We start from the raw sequence: 26,295 nt of genomic DNA, 5'->3' as shown, positions 1-26,295 counted from the left end.
ATAAAGTAAAACTAACGGTATCAACCCCTCAGAGAGCGCAAACCATCGGCCTCATGGATCACTACCAACAGGATGCTGATGAACAGAAACAGAAAGAAGGGAACGCTCCATGAGACAGGATGTTGTTGGTAGTAATAAATTCCTATTGCCACGGTCCGTCTTCACTGTTTGTTGGGTTTCATCTGTGCTCCGTTTGAGTTCACACAGCAGAGTGGGACTATAACGTGGTCTCGTACTCCAGCCTCTCCTGAACCAGAGCGTCATCTTTGTACTGCAGCCGTGGAGGAGTGAGTGAGCAGTCTATGGCCAGTATTGCCTTTCGTATACTGCGGTCGAGAACGTGGCGCTCCCAGGCTGGGTAGCGGTTCCTACAGAGGTCGATCTTGATGACAGTCTCATCGAGGCGCGGAGCACGAGACGATGGGGTAGATGGCACCGTGGGTCGAACCTGAAAGACGGGCATACAGCCGTCACGCTCGGAGTACTTCCCCATGTCCCTCTCCAGTGTCGTGGTGGCGCCGCGGTTGGAGCGTAGCGAGTTGGTGGCACCTTCAGATGGAAGTGTGGAGAACTGGGAGGTGGGGTCCAGGTCCAGACCCTGCCCGCTCAGCGAGCGTCCAAAGCGTGGCCCATTGGGGTGGAAAAAGGCGTAGTACATGAGCATGAAGACCACACCGGTGAGAAAACTGCTGAAGATGACACAGAGTGCTGGTACGGCAAAGGCGTCAGTCGTAGGCGGTGAGCGGTAGAGGTACCACAACGCGCTGAGAGCAGCGTTCTCCACCAGAATCACCAGGTAGTAGATAAACAGACGATACCTGAACAGAAGAAAGAGACATGAAGAGAAGAAATTCATCAGATTCAATCGGTGACCACTGGCGTGGTCTTCATGCTACAAATCAGAGAAAAAAACATTCTCTGCTGATTAGAAAGATGAACGTAAGTTTAAAAGTTTTTTCTCAATTTTGCCAATTGCTTGCAGAAAATATATGATTGTTTTTAGTCTATCCCTCCAAATCATCTGTTCCATTAAATATTTAACTTTTATGTTAAAAATGTTATGTTCTTTCAAAATCATCAAATATACAGTTTCTTTAGCTGGAACACAAATATCAGCTTTTTGTTGTGGCTCCAAATGAGGAATCAAGCTATGAATAATTTTAACAATGACGGTAATGAAATAATGTGCCCTTTTAAAAGGCTTCAGCCTTTGTAGGAAATATTCTTCTATCTGGCAAGGGAAACCCTTGCTCCTTACCTGTTCTATCACCTTTTCAATAATTCGCCAACTGTGGCCTACTATGTGGCAAACATGGAGAAGAAAAGGGCCCAACATCCCCAGCTTCACCAACATTTACCTCCATCCTCAAGTTAAGAAAACATTCCAGCATTGTCTTTGAAGATGCCATCATTTTAAGTTCGTAAAACATTCTAACCTTGCCTGAAGATGATGTCAATGTTTAGAGATGATCAAACATTGCATCCTTGCCTTTGAGGATGATGCCATCCTTTTAGGTCTATAAAAAATTCTAGCCCTGCCTTTGAAGATCATGTTGTCCTTAAAAGTTGACAAAACACTTCATCCTTGCCTTTGAAGATTATGTCAAACTTTAGAGATTACCAAACATTGCATCCTTATCTTTGGAGATGATTTCATCCTTAGATGTTTCCAAATCATTAAAGCCTTGCCGTTGAGATGATATCATTCTTTGATGTTTTTTAAACATTCTTGCCTTGACTTTGAAGAGTATTTACCTCTTTAAAGTTTATAAACCATTCTAGCCCCGCCTTTTAGATTATGCCATCCTTTGATGTTTTTTTAAACATTCTTGTCTTGCCTTTGAAGATAATTTCACCCTTCTAAGTTCAGAAATCATTCTAGCCCTCCTTTTTAGATGTTATCCTTTGATGTTTGTATCTGACATTCTAGTCTTGCCTTTGAAGATTATGTCATCTTTTAAAGTTAATAAATCATTCTAGCCTGGCTTTGGAAGATGATGTCATCCTTTAGAGATAATTGAGCATTCCATCCTTGCCATTGTGCATGCATCCACCTCATCCTCTTTCCAAACAAACACTGGTGTGTTAGCCATTTTTAGATGTTAACACCTTAGAAGGAAGAGGATGTGAGCATGGACATGTTTTATTATAGAGTCACACTGTCATCTACTGGCCTGGAAGGAATAATGCAATGTTTATAGTTGTGTTTTTTTTGGTGTGCAATGGTTGTTACTATTATGTTGTCAAAAACTGCAGGACATTTTTGAAAACAAACAAAATTAGCTGTTTTTGAACTGTTTGTCTTGTATAATTTTGGATTTTTCTATATATAAACATGGCCTACTTCTTAGGGAACTGAGCATCCTCACCTTGTGCGTCCTTCCTTGACGTTGAACCAGGAGAAGATGTAGATTATCCCCACGACCATATCAAACACAATCTCCTCCCACTTGCTGATGCAGAAGTCCGTCTCACAGTGGACGATCCAGAAGGTCATGATGCACCAGTGCAGGACGATGAAAATGCCAAAGTAGAGCTGGAACACAGATGCAAACAGGGCGAAGGTGATGACCCGGGCAGCGATGGTGAAGAAGTGCCAGCAGAACTGAATGATGACAGCCAGGTAGCTGATTGGCTTCTTGTCATCTCGAGAGTCTCTGAGGGCTTTCTGATAGGATGCCAGAGCCCAGGCGAGGGAGACAAGGGAGGCTGCTGCTGTCATTCCTGCAACAGGCGGACAAGGAAACACCAGACTTACAAAGGATATCAAGACTGATGGGGGACAGGATCTTTAATGTAAACCAAATGCTACTTTTTAAAGATTATTGTTAGTGATGCACAACTATTATTTTTTTTAACCAATACCAATAACAGATAATTACCTTCTCCTGATATCGTTACAGTAAGAAAGCCGACATTTTTCTTTAATTGTTGATTTATAAAGACGTTTATTTCATGTATTTATAAACATCTGGGGGTAGGAGGGGTTAATATGTTGTCGGCAAAGATATTTTAGACTAGTTCTAACTGACATCACTAGCGTTTATGTAAAAAAAAAAAAGAAGAGCAGTTCTCACTTTGTGACTGTTACTGAAACTCCTTGACTTTCAATAGAACATTTTTGTACAAAAAAAAATTCATCAAACTAACAACCCATGTTCTTTGATTGAAAGAGTTTTTCCCTAACTTTTGCCATGGATAGAATTTAAATGTCTTAACAGACTGTCAAATCTGACATTTCAACCAACTAAACAAGTTGCTGTCATTTATGGGAAACTTTTGGAAGAGTGGGTGAAACTAACTACAGTCAATTTCACAGCAGAAAGGAGAGGTAAAAAAACAACAATCCCCACTTTACCAAAATTCTGTCCTTTTCCTTCTTTCAAGGAAATGTCATCCTTTAAAGTCTGCAAAACATTTCATCCTCTGTCTTTGAAGATGACGTAATCTTGTAAAGTCTACAAAATATTCTGTCCTATGTCTGAAGATGACGTCATCCTGTAAAGTCTACAAAATATTCTGTCCTATGTCTTTGAAGATGACGTCATCCTGTAAAGTCTACAAAATATTCTGTCCTATGTCTTTGAAGATGACGTCATCCTGTAAAGTCTACACTGTAAAAAAAATTCCGTTAAATTTACGGTAAAACGCTGGCAGCTGTGGTTACCAGAGATTTACTGTAAAAATTACGGTGAGAATGTATGAGAAAAAACGGTGTTTTCATTCTACAACTGTAAATATTACAGTTCAAACCTGTTTTTTTTTTAACTGTAAATTTCTGTTAAAAAAATACAATATTGTAACCGTTTATACAAGGATTTGCTGTAAAAATAACAGTTATACTGTAACCATATTTACGGTAATTTGCTGTACAACTTACTGTAATTTGATGTAGAAGTTAAAGCTCTATTACAACATTTTCTACAGGGATTGGCTGTAAAAATAACGATAATGAAACAAACCTGTTTACGGTAAATTACTGTAAAAACACCAGAAATCCTGTAAACCTAAATACAATCTATCTCAGTAATAAAAACAGTAGACCCGTATAAAGTTAAACGGTATTTTATTATAACTACTTAAATTTTACAGTAAATTACTGGCAGCTGTGGTTACCAGAAATTTACCGTAAAAAATACAGTACAAAACATGAGAAATTACAGCTGATATTTGCAGATTTTACGGTAGTAGCAAAATACTCCCCAACTTTACATACTACAGTAACTGACTGGCAGCTGTGGTTACCAGAAATTTACTGTAAAAAATACAGGACAAAACATGAGAAATTACAGCTGATGTTTGCAGATTTTACAGTAGTAGCTTAATACTGCCTTACTTTAAATTTTACGGTAAATTACCAGCAGCTGTGGTTGCCAGAAATTTACTGTAAAAATACAGTACAAAACATGTGAAATTTCAGTTAATTTGCTAGATTTTTGCAGTAGTGCCCTAATACTCCTACTTTTAACAAAAGATTCAAGCTCTCTGATAAACAATAAGAAACTCTGCAGTTATATGTTTGCAATAAAAAACCTTTCAACACATCTGATAACTTGTCTGTATACTCACAAAGCAGTTTAGATCTTGGAAGAAAAAGCTTGTGTCCATATGTATGACAGGTAGTCCTTGGTGTAATGCATGAAGATGAAACAAAGTCACTTGCCCCTAAATGATTCAAGAGTAATGAGTCCAGTCTTGACTGAAGAAGGCCTTCCACTTGGGAAGCTTCACATGGCCAAGAAACTTCATCTTCTTGAAGACTCGAGCACAGTTCATCAGGTGTTCTACTTTGGACTGGCTCCATCCTCTCTGCAGGAAGTACATATACAAAACAAAGTTAGAGTGATTCAGTGCTTCAGTTTAATGCCTACACAGATGTAAATTTGAGAAAACTAGGCTCTAATAAGCCATGCTTACAATCAGCACAACAGAATAAAATAAACAGTGTGTACAGTACATACAGATCATTTCTATAATAGAATATGGTGAAGAAACGCAAATGTACCCACAAGTGCCAGCTATTAAGTCAGCAATCACCTAACAACAGCCAATTACTTTTTCCGTTATTGATTATAATGAGACAGTTATGACATATTAATTGCAATTTGCTTTTCCTTTATAGTTTAGAGCTGTGGTGCCCAGGCTTGTATCCACTGAGCTCCCCCCTCCTTAACATATCCAATAATATATGGACACACACAAAAAAGTGACGTAGGTATTGCTTTAAAAACTAAACATAAATTTGAATTGATTTCATTGTTTAAAGAAGTTTTTATTTTGGCAGATATTTTTAATTTTAGTCTTATTTTTTAGTCTTTAAGTGAAATGAATTTTAGTTTCAGTCACATTTTAGTCATTTCTGTCCATTTAGTTTTAGTCCATAAAAGTCCTCACATTTTAGGTTTTACTTTTAGTCCAAGCATTTATTGTCTTGCTTAAATCTGGTACCAAGTCATAGTGGGAATGTTCTCTGCACCCTGCCAAACCTGGGGTCCCTGCTTTCTATAGCTGAGAGACAGAAGAGCTACAGCTGCATTGTTTTTTGACAGAATTACCCACAGTGGAGAGATATCATGGATTTTGAATGTCCAACGAAAACTACATTACATTCTAGTCAAAAACTAAACTTAGTTTTTGTCAGTTTTAGTCATCACAGATCTATTTTTGTTAGTCTTAGTCTAGTTTTTGTCATGGAAAACAGACTGTTGTCAAACATTTTTAGTCATAGTTTTAGTCGATGAAATTAACACTGGTTTAAAGCTACACACAATAGCCCAAACCACAAGTGTTAGCAAAAGACCTTGGTATGAACCATTCATAAGGGTTATATTGTGATTTTAGGTAGTTGAACCACAAGATAAATATTTGCAAACTATGCTCTTTATTTATATATTTACTTGTAAGACCACCCAAATAAATATAGAATTTGCTTTTACATGTAAATATAATATATAATTTTATATATAATTTCTATATAATTTCCGTTCGGGGGTTAATAAAGTTATTATTGTATTGTATTAGGGTAAGCCTACCCATTAAGCCCAGGCACCATTTAAGCCCACTTGTGACTTTGAAGTCAATTTAAAAAAAAAAAAGAGGGGCCTGTCTTATGCTATACATTATTTTGTCCAATCACACAATTTCTTAATTATATGTCAGTTTTTGTTTGACACCAATCACATTTGTAGATATTGAAAATGGCCCGCCTACACTTGTGCAGTCTCAAGAAGGCTCAGATAAAGTCGCCTCAAAACTTTGGTGTTTTGGGACCCTCAGAAAGAACCTCTTTTCAACCATTTTCAGCCACTGACTTGTTAAGTACATTCATATTATGTAATTTGAGAGATTATTGATTTGTTTTTTTGTGTATAAACAGGTAGTTTTTTGTAATTTCTTACTATTTAGTTTTATGTGAAAAGATGAGTCATGCTAGCTAGCGTAGCAAGCTAATCACTAGTCAATACATGTAGCCCTACTGATAGATACACTGCTTAATGATTAAAAATGATAAGTACACAAACTAAGTGTTTTCTGATTCATTTTACATAAATCTTACATAAAACTTTGAACAAGAATTCCTTGATAATTCAGAAAGTTTGGCAGAAGAGGAATAACTGTGATGGCAAGTTTTGCAGCATATTTAGCCTACAGGCATTTCTTTAAACATTTGTTTAATTTTGGTGAGAACATATTATCTTCATTTCCTGGTAGTCACTGTAGTACCATTTAAGCCCAGTGTGTTCCATTTAAGCCCATCTTATGTGTTTCAATAGAAAAAAATGAAATTTTGAGGTTTGATAGCTTTTCGCTGTAATCATGTTGGATGTTGTTATACTAACTTCATTAACACGAGTACATCACAGATCACACACTGACCAGAAGAATTGTTATGTCAGTTAATTTTTCATAATAAATTGTTTATAGTGAGAAAAATGCCAACAAAAAGAGGAATTACAGCAACTGTCCTAAAATCATCATTGTTACAGCCAAACATTAAATCCAAGTTCAATAAGATATTGTTGATTCACTGTAATGTCATTTAATACTTTTAAAAACAAACACATTTTCTTTATTTTGTCAATATTGAATCAAATTTTGTCAATATTAAATAAAATGTTCAATGAAATGTTAAATACTGAAGCCAATGAAAATTAGGTTTAGGCCTACTTAGTCATGTTTGTGGTGGTCCATTGTTACAAGCCAAACATTAAATCCAAGTTAAAAAAATAAATTGTGTTTAACATGTATAACATGTTACTGAATTAATATATGTTTACTACTTGAAAAATGTAATGATTTTTTAAATTTCTGTCAATAAACGTGGTTGTGGGCTTATTTGGAACACACGTGGGCTTAAATGGTACTTAGGTACCAATTAAGCCCATGCCAGACTTTTGACTTTATTCATAACATTTCTTTAATTTGTTCTCTAAAATATGCATAAGTAAATAAATATACCTTCAAATGAGGGATTAATCCTTCATTCTAACAAATTATCATGTTTATAAACCATCTTAGTATCTATGAAAAATACGTGAACTTAGATTTTGGTGGGCCTAATGGGTACACTTACCCTAAATGCTTTGGGGTACAAAAGGATTTTGCTGTAACAAAGATGATGGGCGCTGAATTTTAAATCAATCATAATGAAAACATATGACTCACACAGAAAACTGTATTGGCCCCCATATGGTGGGATCATCAGAACACTGAGAACAAGCTGGACAAAGCAGTGGCATGGCAGTATTCTGGGTATTTCTACATGACCAGATTAATGCAGTGCTTGGTGTAAACTACATAAAATAAACATAAAATGGCTTCATGTTGCTTAAAGAAAGATTAATCTAAAGAATTTATTGAGGTATGTACAAATGCTGTGAAAGGCTTACCATTATTTTTCCTTGATAACTGGCGTCTTTTTAGAAGAGTGGAATACCGGAGACAGTATAAAGTAATGGAGTCCTAGTCACCACTAGCAGAAGAAACAGGACCTTAAAAAAGAGTAAGGAAAATAGAAAGACAAGGTAAAGCACCAAATCATGTCAACTTAGAAGTTTTGAACACTTATGTATGCACTGATTGCAAAGTACTATCCAATTTTTGAATTCACTCAAAAAAGGAGGGGACCCAATCTCTTCTTGTCCCGTGAGCTGAATGTCTTGTCACATCCCTTGTGTTTTGTGGCAGAAGCTACAGCAGACACAAAATGCAGACATACATGTAGAGTGATCCAGCTGTCAAGCAGTTATCAGACGGGTTTTGCTGTGTTTATATGTTCTTCTAAAATCAACACTAAGCTGTGACTGGTGCTACCCTCTCCACTTAGAGTGTGTGTTGATCCCACAGCTCTGTATGTCATCTTGCTTGCCCTTGCGCTTTTTCTGCTCACAACAGTTTTGGTTTAGAAAAAAATGCTGCACATCTATTTCTTTTTGTTTTTAAATTTGAAAATTTGGATACTATCAAACCTAAAAATCTGAACCAGAATCTTTATTGTCATTGTACACAAGTACAACGAAATTTTGCACAGTTCCATTCAGTGCAATTATTATTACCTCTGCCAAGGAGGTTATGTGATCGGCAGGGTTTGTTTGTTGGCAACATAACCCAAAAAGTTATGGATAGATTCTGATGAAATTTCCAGGGAATGTCAGAAATGGCAAAAGGAAGAACTGATTTGATTTTGGGACTGATCCAGATCATCGTCTGGATCTAGGAATTTTTAAAGGACTCTTCACTATTGGGAGATAGGGCTAATGGCGGAGGTCTGCGCTCTGAGTGCTTTTCTAGTTTATTATTGCAACTGCTCTGGGATATGTGCTGTTTTTCAGTCTGTTAGTTTTGGCTCTAATTGTCCTGAACCGTCTTCCTCAGGATAGCAGTTGTTACAGGTGACAATAACACAGTTATAAAAATAACTGATATTGTATCACATGATGCACATGGCTGGAAGGAAATAAAACATTTTGCCAGCATTACACTATACCATATAACTACCTCTAAAGAGGAAAAATTATTACCTCTGTAGGAACTCCTGAGTGGATCCCAATGCTGGTCAATGCATAGCATGAGCTGCCTTGAAGCCTAGCAAGAGGCTCCTGGGAGGATGATAAAAGTAGAAAAGAATTACAAGCAAATCATCCATTACCATCCAAATGAGTCTTTAAAGTGTTTCTGAGATCCACTTACTACAAAAAACAATACATGGGGCAGGCTTTCCACTGGTACCCCATCTGGCAAGAATGTTTCAACAAGGCAAAAGAGGTTGTCTTCTTTTTTGTCAAAACAGGAGAGAAGGGGAAACACCATACCCTTTATGTCCTCTGAGCAGCCCTCCAACTGTCCTCTCTGAATCTTGAGCTTTGTGGCATCCTGCAAAAATCAAGTGAGCTATTAAATCTTTAGTGCCATGACACTGATGTGCACATATCCCCATTGTGCATTTAGGAGGTGCTGGAGCCAACAGGTAGTGCCCAGGACCACCACAGTCCACCACCACACTATCCCCCTTATTCCTGGGGCTGCTACTGCAAATGTGAATATGGGCGAAACTTCCGGTGCCAAAACGGAAGTAGGCTACATTAAATACATGTATTCTAGTACAGCAGCTAACTATAGACGCTAACAAAGAACGACAGTTGTTTCAATAGGAATTCTTCTGGAATTTGTAAATATTTATATTTTGTTATCACATGTTCACACTGTTTGTATTATAAGCTGTAGATAAGTAAATAAGGTGGATACCACATTATTCCTGGGGGTCTACTGTAGCTATGAATGGAAGTGGAACTTCCAGTACAGTAACAATAATAGCAAAAACATGATATTTCCAAAGGCTTACTAAAGTGATTTAGTGTCAACAGTGGTTGTTCTGAAATAAATAAATATTTGCTGTAATAAATACTGCTTCATTTTTGTTAAATCAATGAGCTGAAATGTTTTAATCATATTTTCTGTAATGCTCAGTACCTGCTGCTATGTTCATGGTACTAATATTATGACAAAGTTAAATATGTCTCTCACAACATGCTGTCCACTGTCTAAATGCATCGGGGATGTGATTCTTTTAGTATTAATTTATCATTAATTCTTAATACAAAACTTGACATTTACCAAACTGAAGAGCTGGCAACTTGAGTCATGGATAATTTTATAAATATAATTCCCATATTTAAGAGGGATTAGTTTGTAAAATGAGAATTTCAGCAACTCCACAAACTAGAAATGTATCTTTTTATACCGATATAAAGCTACTAAAGTTAGCTAAATATGCCCTTGTAGGTTATCTAAAGTAATGTCATCAATTTGAACTCTCCAGTAGAGGCTAGAGAAATAATAATAATATTATCCCGTCTGAGGTGAAGCAGTCTAAGTTTATGTAGTTTGGTATTAAAATTGCTTTAATAGTCACGTTTAGCATCTGGTTTCTATGCAAAGTCCCATTTAGATAGAACGGAGCGGAAGTTGCGCCCATATTCATGGAGGGGTAGGAATAAGCTGGAAAGCCTGCCTCAGGGGACTCTGAACACAGATATGAATGTGACTCTGAACACAGATATGGATATGACTCTGAACATAGATATGAATGTGACTCTGAAGGGGAAAAAATCCTTCACCTTAGGTCGCTCTGAAGCATCAGTGCTGCGGCGGGACTCTCACTTTTTGGCTAGGGGACATCACGGTCCTCACGGTCACTCCCACCTCATCTGGAAAACTCCGTCCTTTTTCTTTCCCTCTTCCCAGTGTTCCCAGTATCCAACCGCCCATTTTTTGTGCATTTTTCAAAAGTCTGAAGTGGGCGGAGTTAGCTCTGAGCTTGGGGTTCACTTATGGTCCCCAACACAGCAAGTGTTAAACGTTCTCCACGCTAAAATGACAGCAAAAAATACAAATCAAACAGCAATGTTGGCTGGTCTAGAACTGAAACAAAATGCCTCCTGACCCATTTAACTTCTACCTATAAACACGTGGTGTTACTGAATGAAAAGAACTCAAGAAATATTTGACACTACGACAAAAGAAGTTCTACATACCTTACCAATAGCTCGTAGGCTGATGCTCCGGTGACGCCGAATTAATACACGCCCGATGTCCTGCTTTGTATTCCATCTCGTTTGCAGCTCGTTCTACGAGCAGACAGCAACTTTATGAAATATTTCCGCGCACACGAGACCACAGAAGACACGAAAACGCTGTAGTTTACCAGGCAGCCGTTGGCGGTTTGATTTTCCAACGAACCACACACACGCATGCGTATAAGGTCCTTCTTTCCCCGCGCCTGCGCGAAACCGTATTCGCGCATGGCAATTGACTGCAACCACAGTGCGCAAACGCATTTCGAGAAAGCAGCACTGTTAGTGTACATGGAGGGAGGTGACTGAAAGCTGTTCACTCTGTAGCTCGTTTCCAAATTGTTCCATTTTTAAACACCCAAATCGCTGTTCTAGTACAGACAGAATAGAAAACGTTCCTGTGTAGACAGGGTTGAATGGCGACGGGAAACAGTTTTTCAAAATTATTTTTATATATTTATTTTTTATATTGATACAACTTTATTGAACAGATTCCAATAGTTAATACAGCATTGGCACATGAAACAAAACGTATTTACTAGACACAAATAACCCCACATACAGGTAAAGAGAAGTTTAGATTAAATTACATAAGGTATGAGAAGTAAATTAAAATTTCAGAAACTAAACCATGGTTTCATATTGTTTTTTTTTTTAAGATTTTTTTTTCCCCTTAGAAATCAATTTGATAGACTATATGTACAGTTCCCATTCATTTTTAAAACTGATTATGGAGGGTTTCTTGTCATTCTATTTGCATTCATGTTTAAGTTGTTTAACCAGTAAAAATAACTATTGTATTTATATAATGTATATACTATATATTCAACTGTATTATATACATATTATATATACAGTATGTATCTCTCTCTCTCTCTCTTTATGTATATATAAAGTAGTTCTTTCCAATTACCTTGTTATATTTCCTATCGGTAATATGTGTCATCCAATTCCAGTTCTGAAAGATTGACTGAAACATTAAAGTACATCAATGTATTTTGTGTTAGATGCATTAAAGGAAGTGGAATGGCTTTACAAATGCAATGGCATTCTTTGTGAGAGCAATTAACATCATTCTTTTCCAATAAATCAGTTAAACTAAAATAATTGACCACTTTCATCCATCAAATTAAGAACAAACAAAATGATTTTTGGTACCATTCTTGTTTCAATAAGGTTTTCATATTAACTGTAACTGTCCGTTTATTTCACAAGGCAGCATCATGTGGTGTAGCACTGAGAAACAAATGTGAACATAACAACAAATTGGTGCTTGTTCACAGGTTTTGCAGGTTGACAGGTTTTTACTGTATTTTCTACAGAACTTTCCTGATCATGCAGTATTTTTAACCTCTTGTCCCTGCTAAAATTACGGTATGTGATTGCAATTTTTTTCACAGATTTTTACTGTGAATTTAAATGTACATGAGAGAAAAGTCTGTAATTTTAACAAAATACTACTGTAATTTTTAGAGTAATTGCCCGTCTTGAAGATTACAGTATTTTTCCTTTATTTTCACAATCTTCTTTCGTTTAAACGGTACAATTTTGTAATTATTACGTACTTTAATTGTAAAAATTTATGTTTCATACCGTTGCTTGATTTACAGCAATTCTGTGTATTTTATACAGTAATATATGTTTATTTGTTTTACGGTCTTTTACTGTTGCTATTTGACAGTCTTTTGCCGTATTTTCTACGGACATTTTTTACAGTGTACAAAATATTCTGTCCTATGTCTCTGAAGATGACGTAATCTTGTAAAGTCTACAAAATATTCTGTCCTATGTCTCTGAAGATGACGTAATCTTGTAAAGTCTACAAAATATTCTGTCCTATGTCTCTGAAGATGACGTCATCCTGTAAAGTTTCCAAAACATTCCGTCCTCCGTCTTTGAAAATGATTTCATTATTTAAAGTTTATAAAACATTCTAGATAGATAGATAGATAGATAGACAGAATTTGTGAGGGTAAACATGCTACCTTGTACAGCCTGCAGCTTGTGCGTCTGTATGATGATGCACAGCTGTAACACCAGTTGTGGTGCACTCTCCAGGAAGGTGGCGAGTAGGTGGAGCATGCTCACGTCTGCAAACTCGTAGACCATCCTCCAGTGATAACGCCAGCGCTCTGTCTCTGCACTTTGTCGACTCCTGATGCCCAGGTAGATGGTATGGAAATACCTGAAAGAAGATTAGCAGGCGTTAATATCCACAGAAGAGTTTAATAACAACAGTCAAAAAGATAAATTCGCTCTCAAAATGAGTTGACTTTGTCAAAGTTTCATGTCAGATCCTGTTTTTTAATCAGGCTTCTTGCTTGTTTGTCTTCTTGGCTTCAACAATCACCGTCCTTTATCGTCTCTTAGGTTCAAATCCCCCCCCCCCCCCCCTTTTCAGAACTTTAAATAAGAAATTTTAAATCAGAAATCTGACTTCAATCTCAGGATGTTTCCTTAATTTTAAATCTTAGAATTCTGACTGAAATTTCAGAATTCTGTTTAGTCACAGAATTTTGACTGTACTCTCAGAATTTTAACTTTAATCTCTGAATTCCAACTTTGATCTCAAAATTTTAGATTTAACCCCAGAATTCAGACTTTTTCAGAACTTTGGATTAATCTCAGAAATCTGACTGTAATCTCAGAATATTTTCCTTGATCTAAGAATTTTAACACAATCTTAGAAGTCTGAATGAAATATTGGAATTCTGTTTAGTCAGAATTTTGATGGTAATCTTGGAATTTTCACTTCAACCTCAGAATTTTGACTTTGATCTTTGGAATAATGTTTTTTGCCATAGTTTTTACTTTAATCTCAAAATTCTGACTGACTTCTACATTGTTTTTCCCTCAGAATTCTGACTGTTTTCATTTTATTTTTTCTATTAAGTGATGCAAAACAAAACAAGACAGGTGAACAATACAGAAACTCCACTGTGGAGAAACACAACAGTATCATGTAGGATCAAGCAGGACAGCAAAGACAAGTCAGAGACAATCAGGAACTCTAAAGTCAGAGTTCTGACTGTAATCTCAGAATTCTGGCTTTATAGTCAGAATTTAAAAATAAAAAGGGTGTCTCAAAAACGTCTATTTATCTGTGGTCTAAATTCCCTTCCCTAAAGCACAAATGCCCAGGATTGTTGTCCCGTCTAGAAGGGTTTCTGGGGAAGATTTGTAATCCTATTTGCCTCAGAGTACCTCCAAATAATCCCAGTGTGAAAACAGCCTCAGTCAGCAGCTGAAGTTGGTTTATTTTGTAATATCTTTAATAAACTTTAAAAGGTAATAACTTTTTAAACGCTAACTTCATCCTTTAATCGAAGCATTTCAATGCAGTTACTGAAGGTTGGATTTAAATGTGTTCACAGCACACGCTGCAGCTCTCTCCAGCTCCAGCTGTACCTCTGCAGACCGGAGGCAACGCTCCTTTAATGAAGTGAATTCATTATTACCTTCTGTCTGTCTGTGGCCTACTTTCTCTCTCTCTCTGTCCCTAATTCATTTCCATCTCCTTGCTCTCTCAGAAATATCACACGTACGCGGCAGTCATTTAGCAGCAGGCTAATGGGCCATGAAATGAACCAACACTGTCAATAAAGGAGTTTCAAATTAAATCTGGGCTGAAGACGTTTAAGCAGACCCTACATCCACGTGTGAGCAGTGGCGGATCTAGAATGAGGGCAAATGGCAGAACGGCCGCCGAACTATAGCCCCATAAGAACCATGCATACTGAAAATATCTAGAAGTGCAGATAAAATCAATGTTTTTTATGAAAGGATGCTGACCAAGCAAAATAGCTGTATCTTTGTTCAAGGGATAATTGTTTCTGGAATGGAGATTTCAAAATCAAAGATAACTATTGCTTTAAAACACAATGATTAAAATTAAATTACAAGGTGATTTCTTTTGGTTGATTTCTTACAGATGATTAAAGTTTCAAAATTATTTCATTTTGTTTTAAAGTTAGAAAGACGAGAAGACAGAAATGACAAAAGGTTGTTTTTTCTATACCCTTAGACAGGATGTTGTCATTAATGGGGCAGGAGCGCCAAATGTATTGCAGTGTATTACTTTTCAAAATAAACCCCCTAGAAATGATTCCAAACAATAACAGGCAAAGAGGCTTGAACCATATATTTAACTATGTACTGCTACTTATTTCTGTTTATTATAAATTAAATCCAAAAACCATCTGCTTTTTATTTTAAAAATAAATCTTAGGAAAGCATTTTGCTAGATCGGTAACTCACACTTAACATGTCAGTGAGATTAAACTTTAAATCTTAGTATTGCTGTGCTGGTTTAGAGAAATAGAGCCGGTCTATTTTAAATGCCGTGCCCTTTCTTTGACCCCAGACCATCACTGCTGTTATGTTTAAACCTGCCTCTACATCCACGCTCTAACCCAAGGTGTCCCGGATCTGACTGCCTCACTCACGTCACGTGAAAACCAAAGTCAGCTTGTTCAGGCTCGCCGTCAGTCTCTCAAAGACGATATCAAAATCAGAATCACTAACACAGGTTGTCAACATTCCCAGTACTTCTCTGTACATGTTTAATGCTATTTTAACCATTCTTGGCTCCTTATTTACATTTAAACACACACATTAAACATTGAAAGTCATGTTCGACGTCTGCCTCATATCTGATGTCACACCTACAATGACTCTATGTTGAGGCCTCTCAGAGCAGGAGGCCCTTGGCATTGTACAGTGGCCCTGAAGGTCAACTATATTACGCCGCAGAGTTTCTGTTAGCCTGCATTTGACCGGTTTAATGGATGGATGTCCAGCAGACTCCTGGTGCTGGGGTTGCTTGTGTACAGAGCAAAGCACATGGCTAATTTAGGCTGAGAATATTCATGAGATCGATGTGGTCGAAGTCAAACAAAGCTGGTCTCCAGAGGACTTTAGAGCCTCTGAAAACTATGCAGGGAAACTGACAGTATGGAAGGGTTTTGAGTCAGTCAGCACTGCAGAAGCCAAAACAAAGGGAACCGCTGAGCGACATTAACACTGAGGCAGCAATGAGGACGAGGACGGGCCTGGGCCGAGTAGAAACTTATGGTGGACTTCAGTGACTGGGTAAATTTACCTATGACAAATGCTCAGATGAAATTGATTATCATTATTATTATCATTATTATCAAAATTATCAAACGTTACAAAATCTTTGCATTGCAAAAACATCTAAATTACAAAAAAGAAAAATGTCAACTAAAAATGCAAAAAAATGAAATGAAAAATCTTTCATGAAACACACAAAAAATAATGCAACAGAAAAAGTTTTTGTTTAAATATTTTTCATTTTTGCAGTTGACCTTCCGGGCCACCGTAGCATACCCTGCCTATACCTGGTGGTCGACTTGCTTATGAGTGTAAGACATCGCTCTGTGTATTTCTATTTTCCAGACTAGAATCATGTTTGCATGTTTTGCTGGCGTCTGCTTCTGTGGATCGCTGACACAAACAGAGCATGTTTTTAAAGCGTGACTCCTTTTGGTTCCAAAATGATAAGAACGTCTCCACCCGCAGACACGAAGACATGAAACCAGACAAAAAGACAGAGGGACAAAGAAAAGGATGGAGAGAGATTACATTACAGTCTGCTGCTCCCCTCCACCTCCTGCTGCTGCTGTCACTCTAGGCTATAAATAATGCAGCACTCTCTCTCTCTGTCTGTCTCTATGCTCTCACAGTATGGCTTTATAACATTTACAGAAAGAAAAGGGCTGGACATGACCATTTCAACAGCAGTCAAACTCACAGCTCCACCTACTGGAGGCAGCAGGAATTACAGGCCAAGGAGCATATTAGTGTGAAGGGTATGTTTCATACCAAATTTAAACAACGATCAACTTTACTTAAAAACCTGAAGACTCACAGTGATTCATTAAAGCATGGCTTCACAAACTAATAACCAGCACATCATTTAAGCCAGTTTGCTTGGGCTCCTACAGCCCTACATCATGTTGTCAAAAACTAAACATTTAACTTCTTAAAGCATTGTCTCCTTTATTCTAATAAAAAGGATAAAGTAAAATCAACACATACAGTAGTATTAGGTATTTATGGGGGTGCATAATATTGGAATTTTGCTGATATGCCAGTACCTCCAAGCTAATTTTAGCCAGTGCTGGTGTAGGTTGTTTGAAATCACGTGATTCTGATTCTACCAGGACAATGAGAAAAAAAGGTGCTTTAGAGCTCTTAATGGACCAGTACGCTGCACTTATCATCAGAAAATCTCTACATACAGAGTGCAATCCATAAACTTTACAAAAAAAGTGTTTTTCCACAGTTTAACTGATTTACTACAATTTACTCAGTCCTGCAGACCTCCTAACACCGTCTGGCCAGATGAAGGGAGACAAGAGTCTACAGTAGTCTTCTACTGAGCTGAGAGGCTCGCTGAGCCCTTCAACATCTAAAATAGGACTCATTTTGTCACAAACATGCTTTTAACTGAAACGGTGATGTAGTACTATCGACAGAATCAACTTTGTGGAGTGACGACCGAGTGATGATGCTCCATTCGAGAATGAGTCTGTTCTATGAAACAGCTTTTCACATAGTACTGTTTGGTCCACAGGCAGAACAGAACAGGCCTAAACAAAGACTGAAGAATAACCCAAAGTTTCCGTAAAAGTCTGCCACAAGATTTCCAAAAGTTTCTGAAACATGTTCCTCATAAATTTCTAAAAAGTTTACAGGAAGGCCCATAAAAAATCCCCAGTGCTTCCCATAAAAAAAATCCTGAAATATTCCTGGAACCTCCAAGGAAAGACTGTTAAAGTCCAAAGAAAAACTACTAAACAAACAGTAAAAAGAACTGAAATAAAATTTGATTGAATAATAAAAAAATCTTTGCATTGTTAAAACATCTAAATTACACAAAAGAAAGTAAATAAAAGAAAAAAAAAAAACGCCAAAAAAATGTAATGAAAAATCTCATGAAAAACAAAAAATATAAATGCAACAGAAAATGTTTTTGTTTCATATTCATTAAATATTTATGTGGTTGACCTTCAGGGCCACCGTAGAATTGCCTAACTTCACCTGATGGTCAACCTGCCAACGAGTGGAAGACATCCATCACTATTTTTTATTTTTCAGACTAGAATCAATGACTCGATTATTGTTTTCTCCCTGCACATTTTCGCGACCCACTGGAAACGGCTCTGTGACCCACTTTTAGGTCCCAACCCATCAGTTGAGAACCACTGCTGTTAACGGAGTTTCTAAATTTCTTCACCCTGGAAGGAGATTTTAAAAATGTGCATTTTCTTGAATACCGTTTGTGTGTAGACGAAAGGTCAAAATACAAAAATACTCACCAACGTGTGGACAAGGCCTCAGGCCCTGCAGTGTGTGAACGGCTTTATTGTTTTTGTTTTCTGATCAAAAAGGGAAGATCAAAGAACACTGGGGATGTAACATTCTTTTTTCATCAGTGCACAAAAGTGTTTTTTGTGAAATTATTTTGTTCCTCTGGCAAAGTAAAATAATGTTAGCATAAAACTAGGATGTGATGAAAGCTTGCTCTGTTAAAAAGCACTTGGGAAATACTTTAAAAATAGAATTTTCATATGGGAGCAAATAATAATTTGGTCCTCATCTATGCTAAATTTAATAACTAAAGGATAATAGAGTGCTTTCACGATCTACAAACATAAATCCTAGTGAATCTTTGATCTCATTAAAGCATTCTGGATGTGTCGTGATTAAATCTGCATTAATTATGAATCATTTAGTCAGATGTAAGGGTATGTTTATAATCCATCCTGGCTGCACTATCATCACTACATTGAGGATCTGTTTGGGCAAACAGGAAGTTTTCTTCTTGGCTTCAAAAATAGCAGATATCAACTCCATGACTTGATGTTAAACATCAGAAGGGGACAGGTCATGGCTATATTAGTGTAAATATATTTCTGTGAATGAAATGACTGGCAGCCTCCCAGCAGTCTGTGTGTCGGCCCCGCAGAGGAAGCAGCTAAAGATGGCATCTGGTCACCATGCTGACGGAGCTGACATCATTCAGAGGATGCCAAGTAGGGCTGGGAGATACCGGCCAAAAATCCTTTCCACATATCTTTGAGCTGCATGGCAATACCTGATAAATTTCTGTTTGTTTTTCTTCTTCTTTTGTCTGTTTTAGGCAGTTTTGCCTTAACTGGACAGAACAGCTGAAGAAAGAAAGGAAATACAGGGAGAGAGAGTGGGGGGAGACATGCACCAGGACCAGGATTCCAGACTGGGACCGGCCTGTTAAGGACTGTAGCCTTTGCACATGGACGCCTGCTACCAGCTGAGCTAAACCAGCACCTTGGATCATTTTACTTACTTTACTCACTAACTGTGAGTGTTAATAATCACAACCCAAAAAAAATGCCCAATCTCAGTTGTTGAGTACATCTATTTTTGTAGCCAGGGTATTAAACAGGTATTGATATTATTATTTAATCTTAAATAATTCTATAATTGCTACTTAAATTAAATAACAAACAGAAAAACAACGATTCATTTACTCTTAAGATGTCAAATCCATTATCTTGTGGTCAGATGGCATTTTATGGTCAGTGGTTCTTATCTATCTACTGTGCGTTAGGCCTGACATCAATTTTTTAAACTTCAAATCAACATCCAACCCATTAACATAAAAACAGCTGTGCACACAGCCGTTCATCTGTTAATTGTTAATAATTGTGTAGATACTTACGTAAAGAACTTTATTGAACAATCAGCCAAAGTAGCCATCTCTGCCTTGTAGCTTCTACACAGCTTGAGAGTGCCCACCAATGTTATTACAGTTAACTAAAACGAACTAAATAACTAAAACTAAAGTGTAAAAATCATTTAAGTTAACAGAAAAAAATAAAAACTAAGCTTTACAAAAAAGACTAACACTTGAAATTGTGTTTTTAAAATGAATTTAAAAAAATACAGTTCAGTTAGTGACAAAATCACCTTAGTTTTAGTCTTTGATGTTAAATTTTAACAAATGAAATGAATTGAAAATGAAGAGTAACCTTTCTGATTTTTTTTTTTAATGTCAGATGTTTACTTTGACCCTTTTGAGTTTCACCCCTGACAAGTATCATGCATTGCAGAAAAACCAGAACTAATAAAAAAATTATTAAATTCAGCATTTTTGCAAATCAAAATTGAACTAACAATCAGTGCAAAAAGAAAGAATAAGTAAAAATTAAATTAAAAATACAAAATAATTTTAAAAAATCCTAAACTGTGTTAAACTTAGTGCCTTCCTACTCTTTCAGCTGCTCAAGTTCCAAAAGAAAAGTTCCCCATTTAAATTATCTGCTGACCTTTCAGAAAAACCTTAAATTAATACTTTTCATCCAGTTGGTAAATTAAAGTCTTAATGCAAAGTTTAACAAACTTTAAATAATGACAGCATCCTCAAAGGCAAGGCTAGAACTTTAATAAACTTATAGGATGACATCATCTTCAAAGTCAGGTTTAGAATGTTTTATCAACCTTAAAGGATGACATCATCTTCGAAGACAAGGTTTAGAATGTTTTATTAACCTCAAAGGATGACATCAACCTCAAAGGCAAGGCTAGAATGTCTGAATAACCTTAAAGGATTACATCCTTCTCAAAGTCAAGGTTAGAATGTTTTATTAACCTTATAGGATGACATTATCTTCAAAGTCAAGGTTAGAATGTTTTATTAACCTTAAAGGATGACATCATCCTCAAAGGCAAGGCTAGAACAGTTAATAAACTTATAAAATGACATCATCTTCAAACTCAAGGCAAGAATTTTTTTATCAAACTTATAGGATGCCATCATCTTCAAAGTCAAGGCTGGAATGTTTTATTAACCTTAAAGGACGACATCATCTTCAAAGTCAGGGTTAGAATGTTTTATTAACCTTATAGGACAACATCATCTTAAGAGCAAGGCTAGAACAGTTAATAAACTTATAGGATGACATCATCTTCAAAGTCAAGGCTAGAATGTTTTATTAAACGTATAGGATGCCATCATCTTCAAAGCAAGGCTAGAATGTTTTATAAATTTTGAAGGATGCCATCGATTCACATGGAGTGTTACATATAAACAGTTGGATATTCACGCGTAACTCTTGTAAGTTTGCAATAAGTGACAACTTTAGTTCACTGCTAACTACTGACTGAAGTGCATGTTTTTGCTAAAGCATTGGAAACTGATTAGCTTGAAATCTAAACAGCATTAACTTGAAATTTCTGGTAACATTAGGCAACAAAGCTGCCAAATCTTTTCCTACATTTACTGTGGTGAATAGGGAACACGCATTGTCACATGCATGTGGGTTTAAATGGCACTAAAGATTTAGTGAAGGCAGAGAAGACGTCCAAAACAATGAACGTTCTGGGTGCTCATGTACCTCGGAAACTTCTGGAAACATTCAACAAATTTAAGAAATTATTGGACGAAATGATGGACAACTCGGTATAAGAATGATAGCAGAAATGGTTCCATTTTGCATGAAAATTTGAACACGACAAAAGTGTGTGTCAAAACTTCTGACCCCTGATCAAAAGGAAAAACCCACGCAAATTTGTGGACACATTTTAGAACAAACTGATGGAAAGCCAAATATTTCAGGAGTGATTATATGCAACTTGGATCTTCAATATGATCTTGAAACAAAGCACCCCAAGCATGACAGAGCATGTCCAAATTCAAAGCCATGTTGATTGCTTTCTTTGACATTAAGGTTGTAATTTCAGAGGAGTGGGTCCCAGAGGGGTCAACAGTGAATCAACACTTTTACAAACAGGTTCTAAAAAAACTGAGAGAAAAAGTCTGAGGAAAGAGATCACAGTTGTGGAAAAAATGGTTTCATTCTTCCTCAAGACAATGCTCCAGCTCACACTGAGCTCTCAGTAAAGCAGTTTTTGTTCCAAAAACAAATCACAGTGCTTGATCACTCTCCCTGTTCACCTGATCTAGCACTGTGTTACGTTTTACTTTTTCCTAAGATCAAATCTGCTCAAAGGAACATGTTTAGAGTCTGAGTCAGAAGATAAGAAAAGAACCACAGAAGATCTGAGACACAAGAACACCAACTGCAGTGCTTTGAACAGAATGCAGGAAAATGTTTTAGTTTGGAATTTCTTAGGAGGAAAAACCCCTCATTTGACCTGAGTGCTTTTATTCTGAAATTTTCCCAGCTGAGATCCACACTGAATCAGGTCACTTGTAGGGAGATTTATTAAGGTAAAAGTGATGAAGAAAGACAAGGTTGTGACAGTATGGAGACACGGTCAACACAGACCACACATGCCTGCTTTGAAAGCCAGGGTGAACACGTGCAGCAGCAGACACACAGTGAACATGCAGCCAGCCTAAAAATGGGCGTTACCTTCCCTTTAATTGGCTAGTACTAATTACTGCTTTCATTGTTTGGCAACAATATCAGGATAAGCCATCAGAGACAAGGCATGGCTGGTTCTCAGGGATATCTCTCATGAAGTCAAACTGCAGAAATTGGTGTTGGTTGACGTTCGAATACAAAAAGTAGGGATGCACTATACTGGATTTTTGCCAATACCTGATATGAGTATATTCCCAAACTCGGTTTTAGCTGATACTAATATATTCACATCTTTTCATAGTAAAGAATGCCAAGTGTCTCCTGATTGGCTCAGAGCTGAGTGAGGGGCAGGGAAGTAGACAGTCTGGTAGTTGTTTTATGTATGGCCCTTTTAGTATGTGAGGCCCTAGACAACCACCTTATTGCATAAACCCATATTTTATTCACAATAGCACATAAACAACATATCAGATGTTAAGACATTTTACCATTTGATGAAATTATATTCATTTATTTTGAATTTGATGGTAGCCACATATTTAAAAAAAACAGGGCCGGGGCCACTAAAGGCTGGAAAAGTAAGTGGGACTAATGAAAAACAAACTAATTAGTTAATTAGAAACACGTCAGTAACATGACTGGTACAAAAAGAGACTTTTAGAGAGGTAGAGTCTCTCAGAAGTAAAGATGGGCAGAGGTTCACCAATCTGAGAAATACTGTGTCTAAAAATGGTGGGAACATTTCAGATAAAAGTTCCTTGACATAAAACTGTGAAGACTTTAAGTATTCCACCATCTACAGTCCATAATACTGTCAGTAGAGTCAAAGAATCTGGAGATGTTTCTGTGAACAAGGATGAATGTCAGGATTGGATGCTTGTGATCTACGGCCCTCAGGCTGCTCTGCATTAAAACCAGGCATGGTTCTGTCCTGGAAATCCCTGCATGAGCCCAGGAACACTTCCAGAAATCATGGTCTGTCAACACAGTTGGAAAAAGTTGCATCAGGCAAAGAAAGAGCTGTATGTGAACACAATCCAGAAACGCTGCCATCACCTCTGGGCCAAAGCTCACTTGAATTGGACTAAGGCAAATGGAAAACTGTTCTGTGGTCAGATTAATCAAAATTTGGGATTCTTTGTGGAAACCACAGATGTCGTGTCCTGACGATCAAAGAGGAAAGGGACCATCCAGCTTGTTCAGAGCACAGCTCAAAAGCCTGCATCTCTGATGGTATGGGGTTGCATTAGCGCCTATGGCGTGGGGAGCTTACACATCTGGAAAGGCACTATCAATGCTGAAAACTATAAGGAGATTTTAGAGCAACACGTTCACTATTTCAGCAAGTTAATGCTCAACCACAAACCACATCAATAATAACAGCATGGCTTTCCAGTAGAAGAGTTCGGGTGCTGAAGTGGCCTGCCTGCTGTCCAGACCTTTCACCAGTAATAAAATATTTGGAGCATCATAAATCTTGGGTCAGCAAAGATGACCCAGGACTGTTAAGCAGCTAGAATCTTAGATCAGAAAAGAATGAACAACATTCGTCTCCTGAAATTCCAACAACTGGTATCCTCCAAGGTTATAACAGTTTTGGATTTTACACGAGTTTTTTTTTTTTTTTCGTTTTCACTCTCTGTATTCATTTACAGTTTAGTTTTTATTAGTTTTGACTGCTGGTTTGTTAGTTTAGTTTAGTTTTTATTTTGCAAAAATGCTTCATTTTGGTTAAGTTTTTATTAGTTTTAATGTTAGTTTTAGTTTTTTTACGGATAGATGTCGGGGCTGAGTGAGTGTCATACATTTTTAAAAACATATTAAAACAGGCTACTCTTCACTTATCATTTTATTTACTTAATGATGATGTTTGAATAGAACTCCAGACATAAAACTACCACTGTGGGATGTCGTAACCAATCAGTTCAGGCCATGTTACACTCCCCAGACTTGTGTGTAGGTGCCAGTCAGTATAATTGTGACAAAGACTAAAACTAAGGATATTTTGTCTCCTTTTTTATTTCATTTAGTTAGTTTAGTTAAAGCACTATACAGCTTTAGTTAGTTTTTGTTTTTTGGTAAAGCTTAGTTTTTACTTAGTTTCAGTTAACTAAAATGATTTTGAATTTTAGTGTTAGTTATTTAGTTAGTTTTAGTTAACAATGATAACCTTGGTCTCCTCACTTCCCAGACATTTACAGACTGTTGTTGAAAGACAAGGGGATGCTACACAATGGTAAACATGGACCTGTCCCTACTTTTTTGAGATGTGTTGCTGCCATGAAATTCAAAGTGAGGTAATATTTTTTATTAAAGGGTAAAATTTCTCAGTTTCAACATCTGATATGCTGTGAATAAAATATGGGTTTGTGAGATTTGGTGATAACTGCATTCTGTTTTATTTACATTTTACAAAGCGTGCCAACTTTTTTGGAATTGGGGTTGTACATTCTGAGCTGATATGTTTTATACTGCCGATATGTAGAGCTAATATGTATTTGGCAATAATGTCTATATCGATATGCCGGTAATATCGTAACATTATAGAAAAATATCCACATATTTATATCGTGGACCTCCATTCAGCTCAAGAATACAGGGGTATGATTTTTGGTGGCCCAGCCCTACTAGAGTCCAAGAAACCGGCTTCTCATTCATTCATGTATTCATTCATTCATTAGCCAGTGCCAGGCCTTCGACCTACCTCCAGATCTGCCCCAGCTGCAGGATGTGGATGACGGACTGGGTGAACCAGACGCAGAAGGAGTAGTAGGCCGACGGTCTCCTCCGGGCCCCGGTGCTCGCCGTGCTGGTGGTCGTGGTGTTCTTGCTGGCGGTCGACGCCTGCCTCTGCGGCGTGGCCGGGTGCTGCTGCGCGGTCACATCCCCGTGAGAAGCCGAGCCGCTCAGCAGCTTATTCCCGTCCATGTGGGAGCAATCGGCGGAGGACTCGGCGCTGTCCTCGGTGCTGAAGTCATGGACGAACCATCTGAAGCTGAAGAGCTGCACCGAGAAGGACCCTAGCACCACGAAGAAGAGCGTCAGGCCGAACCACCAGTAGTCTCTGCGGAGGTAGTAGTCCACGGACAGCCACACATCGGTGCCCACGTCGGCCAGATACACTGCCACTGCAGCCACGATCCACAAGCAGTCCCATAGCGTGTATTTCTGCTGCTCCCGGCCCAGCTGAAGGCACGGCGTGTTGGAGCCTCCCCCGCCGCAGCACCGCGACTCCCCGTTCACGAAGTCTCCATCCCCGGGGCCTCCGGAGTCAGGCTGGGCGCCCGGGTGGAGCCCGTGCACCGAGCCCGAGTGCTCCGAGTTCTGCAGGGGGGTAAAGGCCACGTCGCTCTTCTTTATCTTCAGCACCCCGTCCGATTTAGCAGCCATTGTTAGCAGCCTGCTCTGATATGACTCTCTTAGTTCTCCTCCCTCCTCTTCTCCTCCCTTCTGATCGTCTCTCCTCCTCCTCCTCCCTCCTGGGCAGGACTAGCTCCTCTGCCCAGTCTCCTCCTCATCATACAGAATAAAGACAGAGAGGAGGACTGGCCCTAGCTCCGTGCAGGCTCCCATATTTGGCTCCATATCGATGATCAGCTCACATCCAGCTAACGGGCTGCTGCCTGACCACCATCCACACTAACCGGGTCCGTTAGAGCCTCTCCGGGCCCTCGATGCTTCCTGATACCGAGGCAGATGTTGGGAAAGGAGCTGGAATCAGCAGAGAAGGAGAAACGGGAAGGCTGCAGCCATCTGCTTCATCCATGGCACCGACTGAAACTATGACATCATCCTCTTTCCTCTCTCTCTGCCTCTCTCTCTCTGCTCGGTGCACACCGTTTCTGCTCAAAGTCAAAAATATTCCCCTTAAATCCTCCCGTGGGGGG

General features: G+C 38.0%; 1 protein-coding gene across 1 annotated transcript; it reads right to left on the bottom strand.

The window, feature by feature from the left end:
• Positions 1-217: 217 nt before the first annotated feature.
• Positions 218-25,798, bottom strand: xkr4 (XK related 4). The gene is made up of 4 exons (XM_041804197.1): positions 25,113-25,798; positions 13,058-13,257; positions 2,370-2,724; positions 218-818 (listed from the first exon to the last, which is right to left on the bottom strand). The coding sequence occupies exons 1-4, from the start codon at positions 25,796-25,798 to the stop codon at positions 218-220; spliced, it is 1,842 nt and encodes a 613-aa protein (XP_041660131.1).
• Between the last annotated feature and the right edge of the window lie 497 nt (positions 25,799-26,295).

The sequence above is a fragment of the Cheilinus undulatus genome, linkage group 13, assembly GCF_018320785.1.
Source record: "Cheilinus undulatus linkage group 13, ASM1832078v1, whole genome shotgun sequence".
Lineage (NCBI taxonomy): Eukaryota > Metazoa > Chordata > Actinopteri > Labriformes > Labridae > Cheilinus > Cheilinus undulatus.
Note: the sequence above shows the minus strand (reverse complement) of the source record. Positions and strands in the feature narration are given on the sequence as shown.

Bases quoted from the DNA above. Each gene is read 5' to 3' on its own strand.
- xkr4 (XM_041804197.1), bottom strand. From the start codon at position 25,798: ATGGCTGCTAAATCGGACGGGGTGCTGAAGATAAAGAAGAGCGACGTG. The intron at 13,258-25,112 runs GTAGGTCGAAGG...ATCTTCTTTCAG, and splicing joins CAGCTGGGGCAGATCTGGAG to GTATTTCCATACCATCTACC. The intron at 2,725-13,057 runs GTAGCATGTTTA...CGCCTGTTGCAG, and splicing joins CAAGCTGCAGGCTGTACAAG to GAATGACAGCAGCAGCCTCC.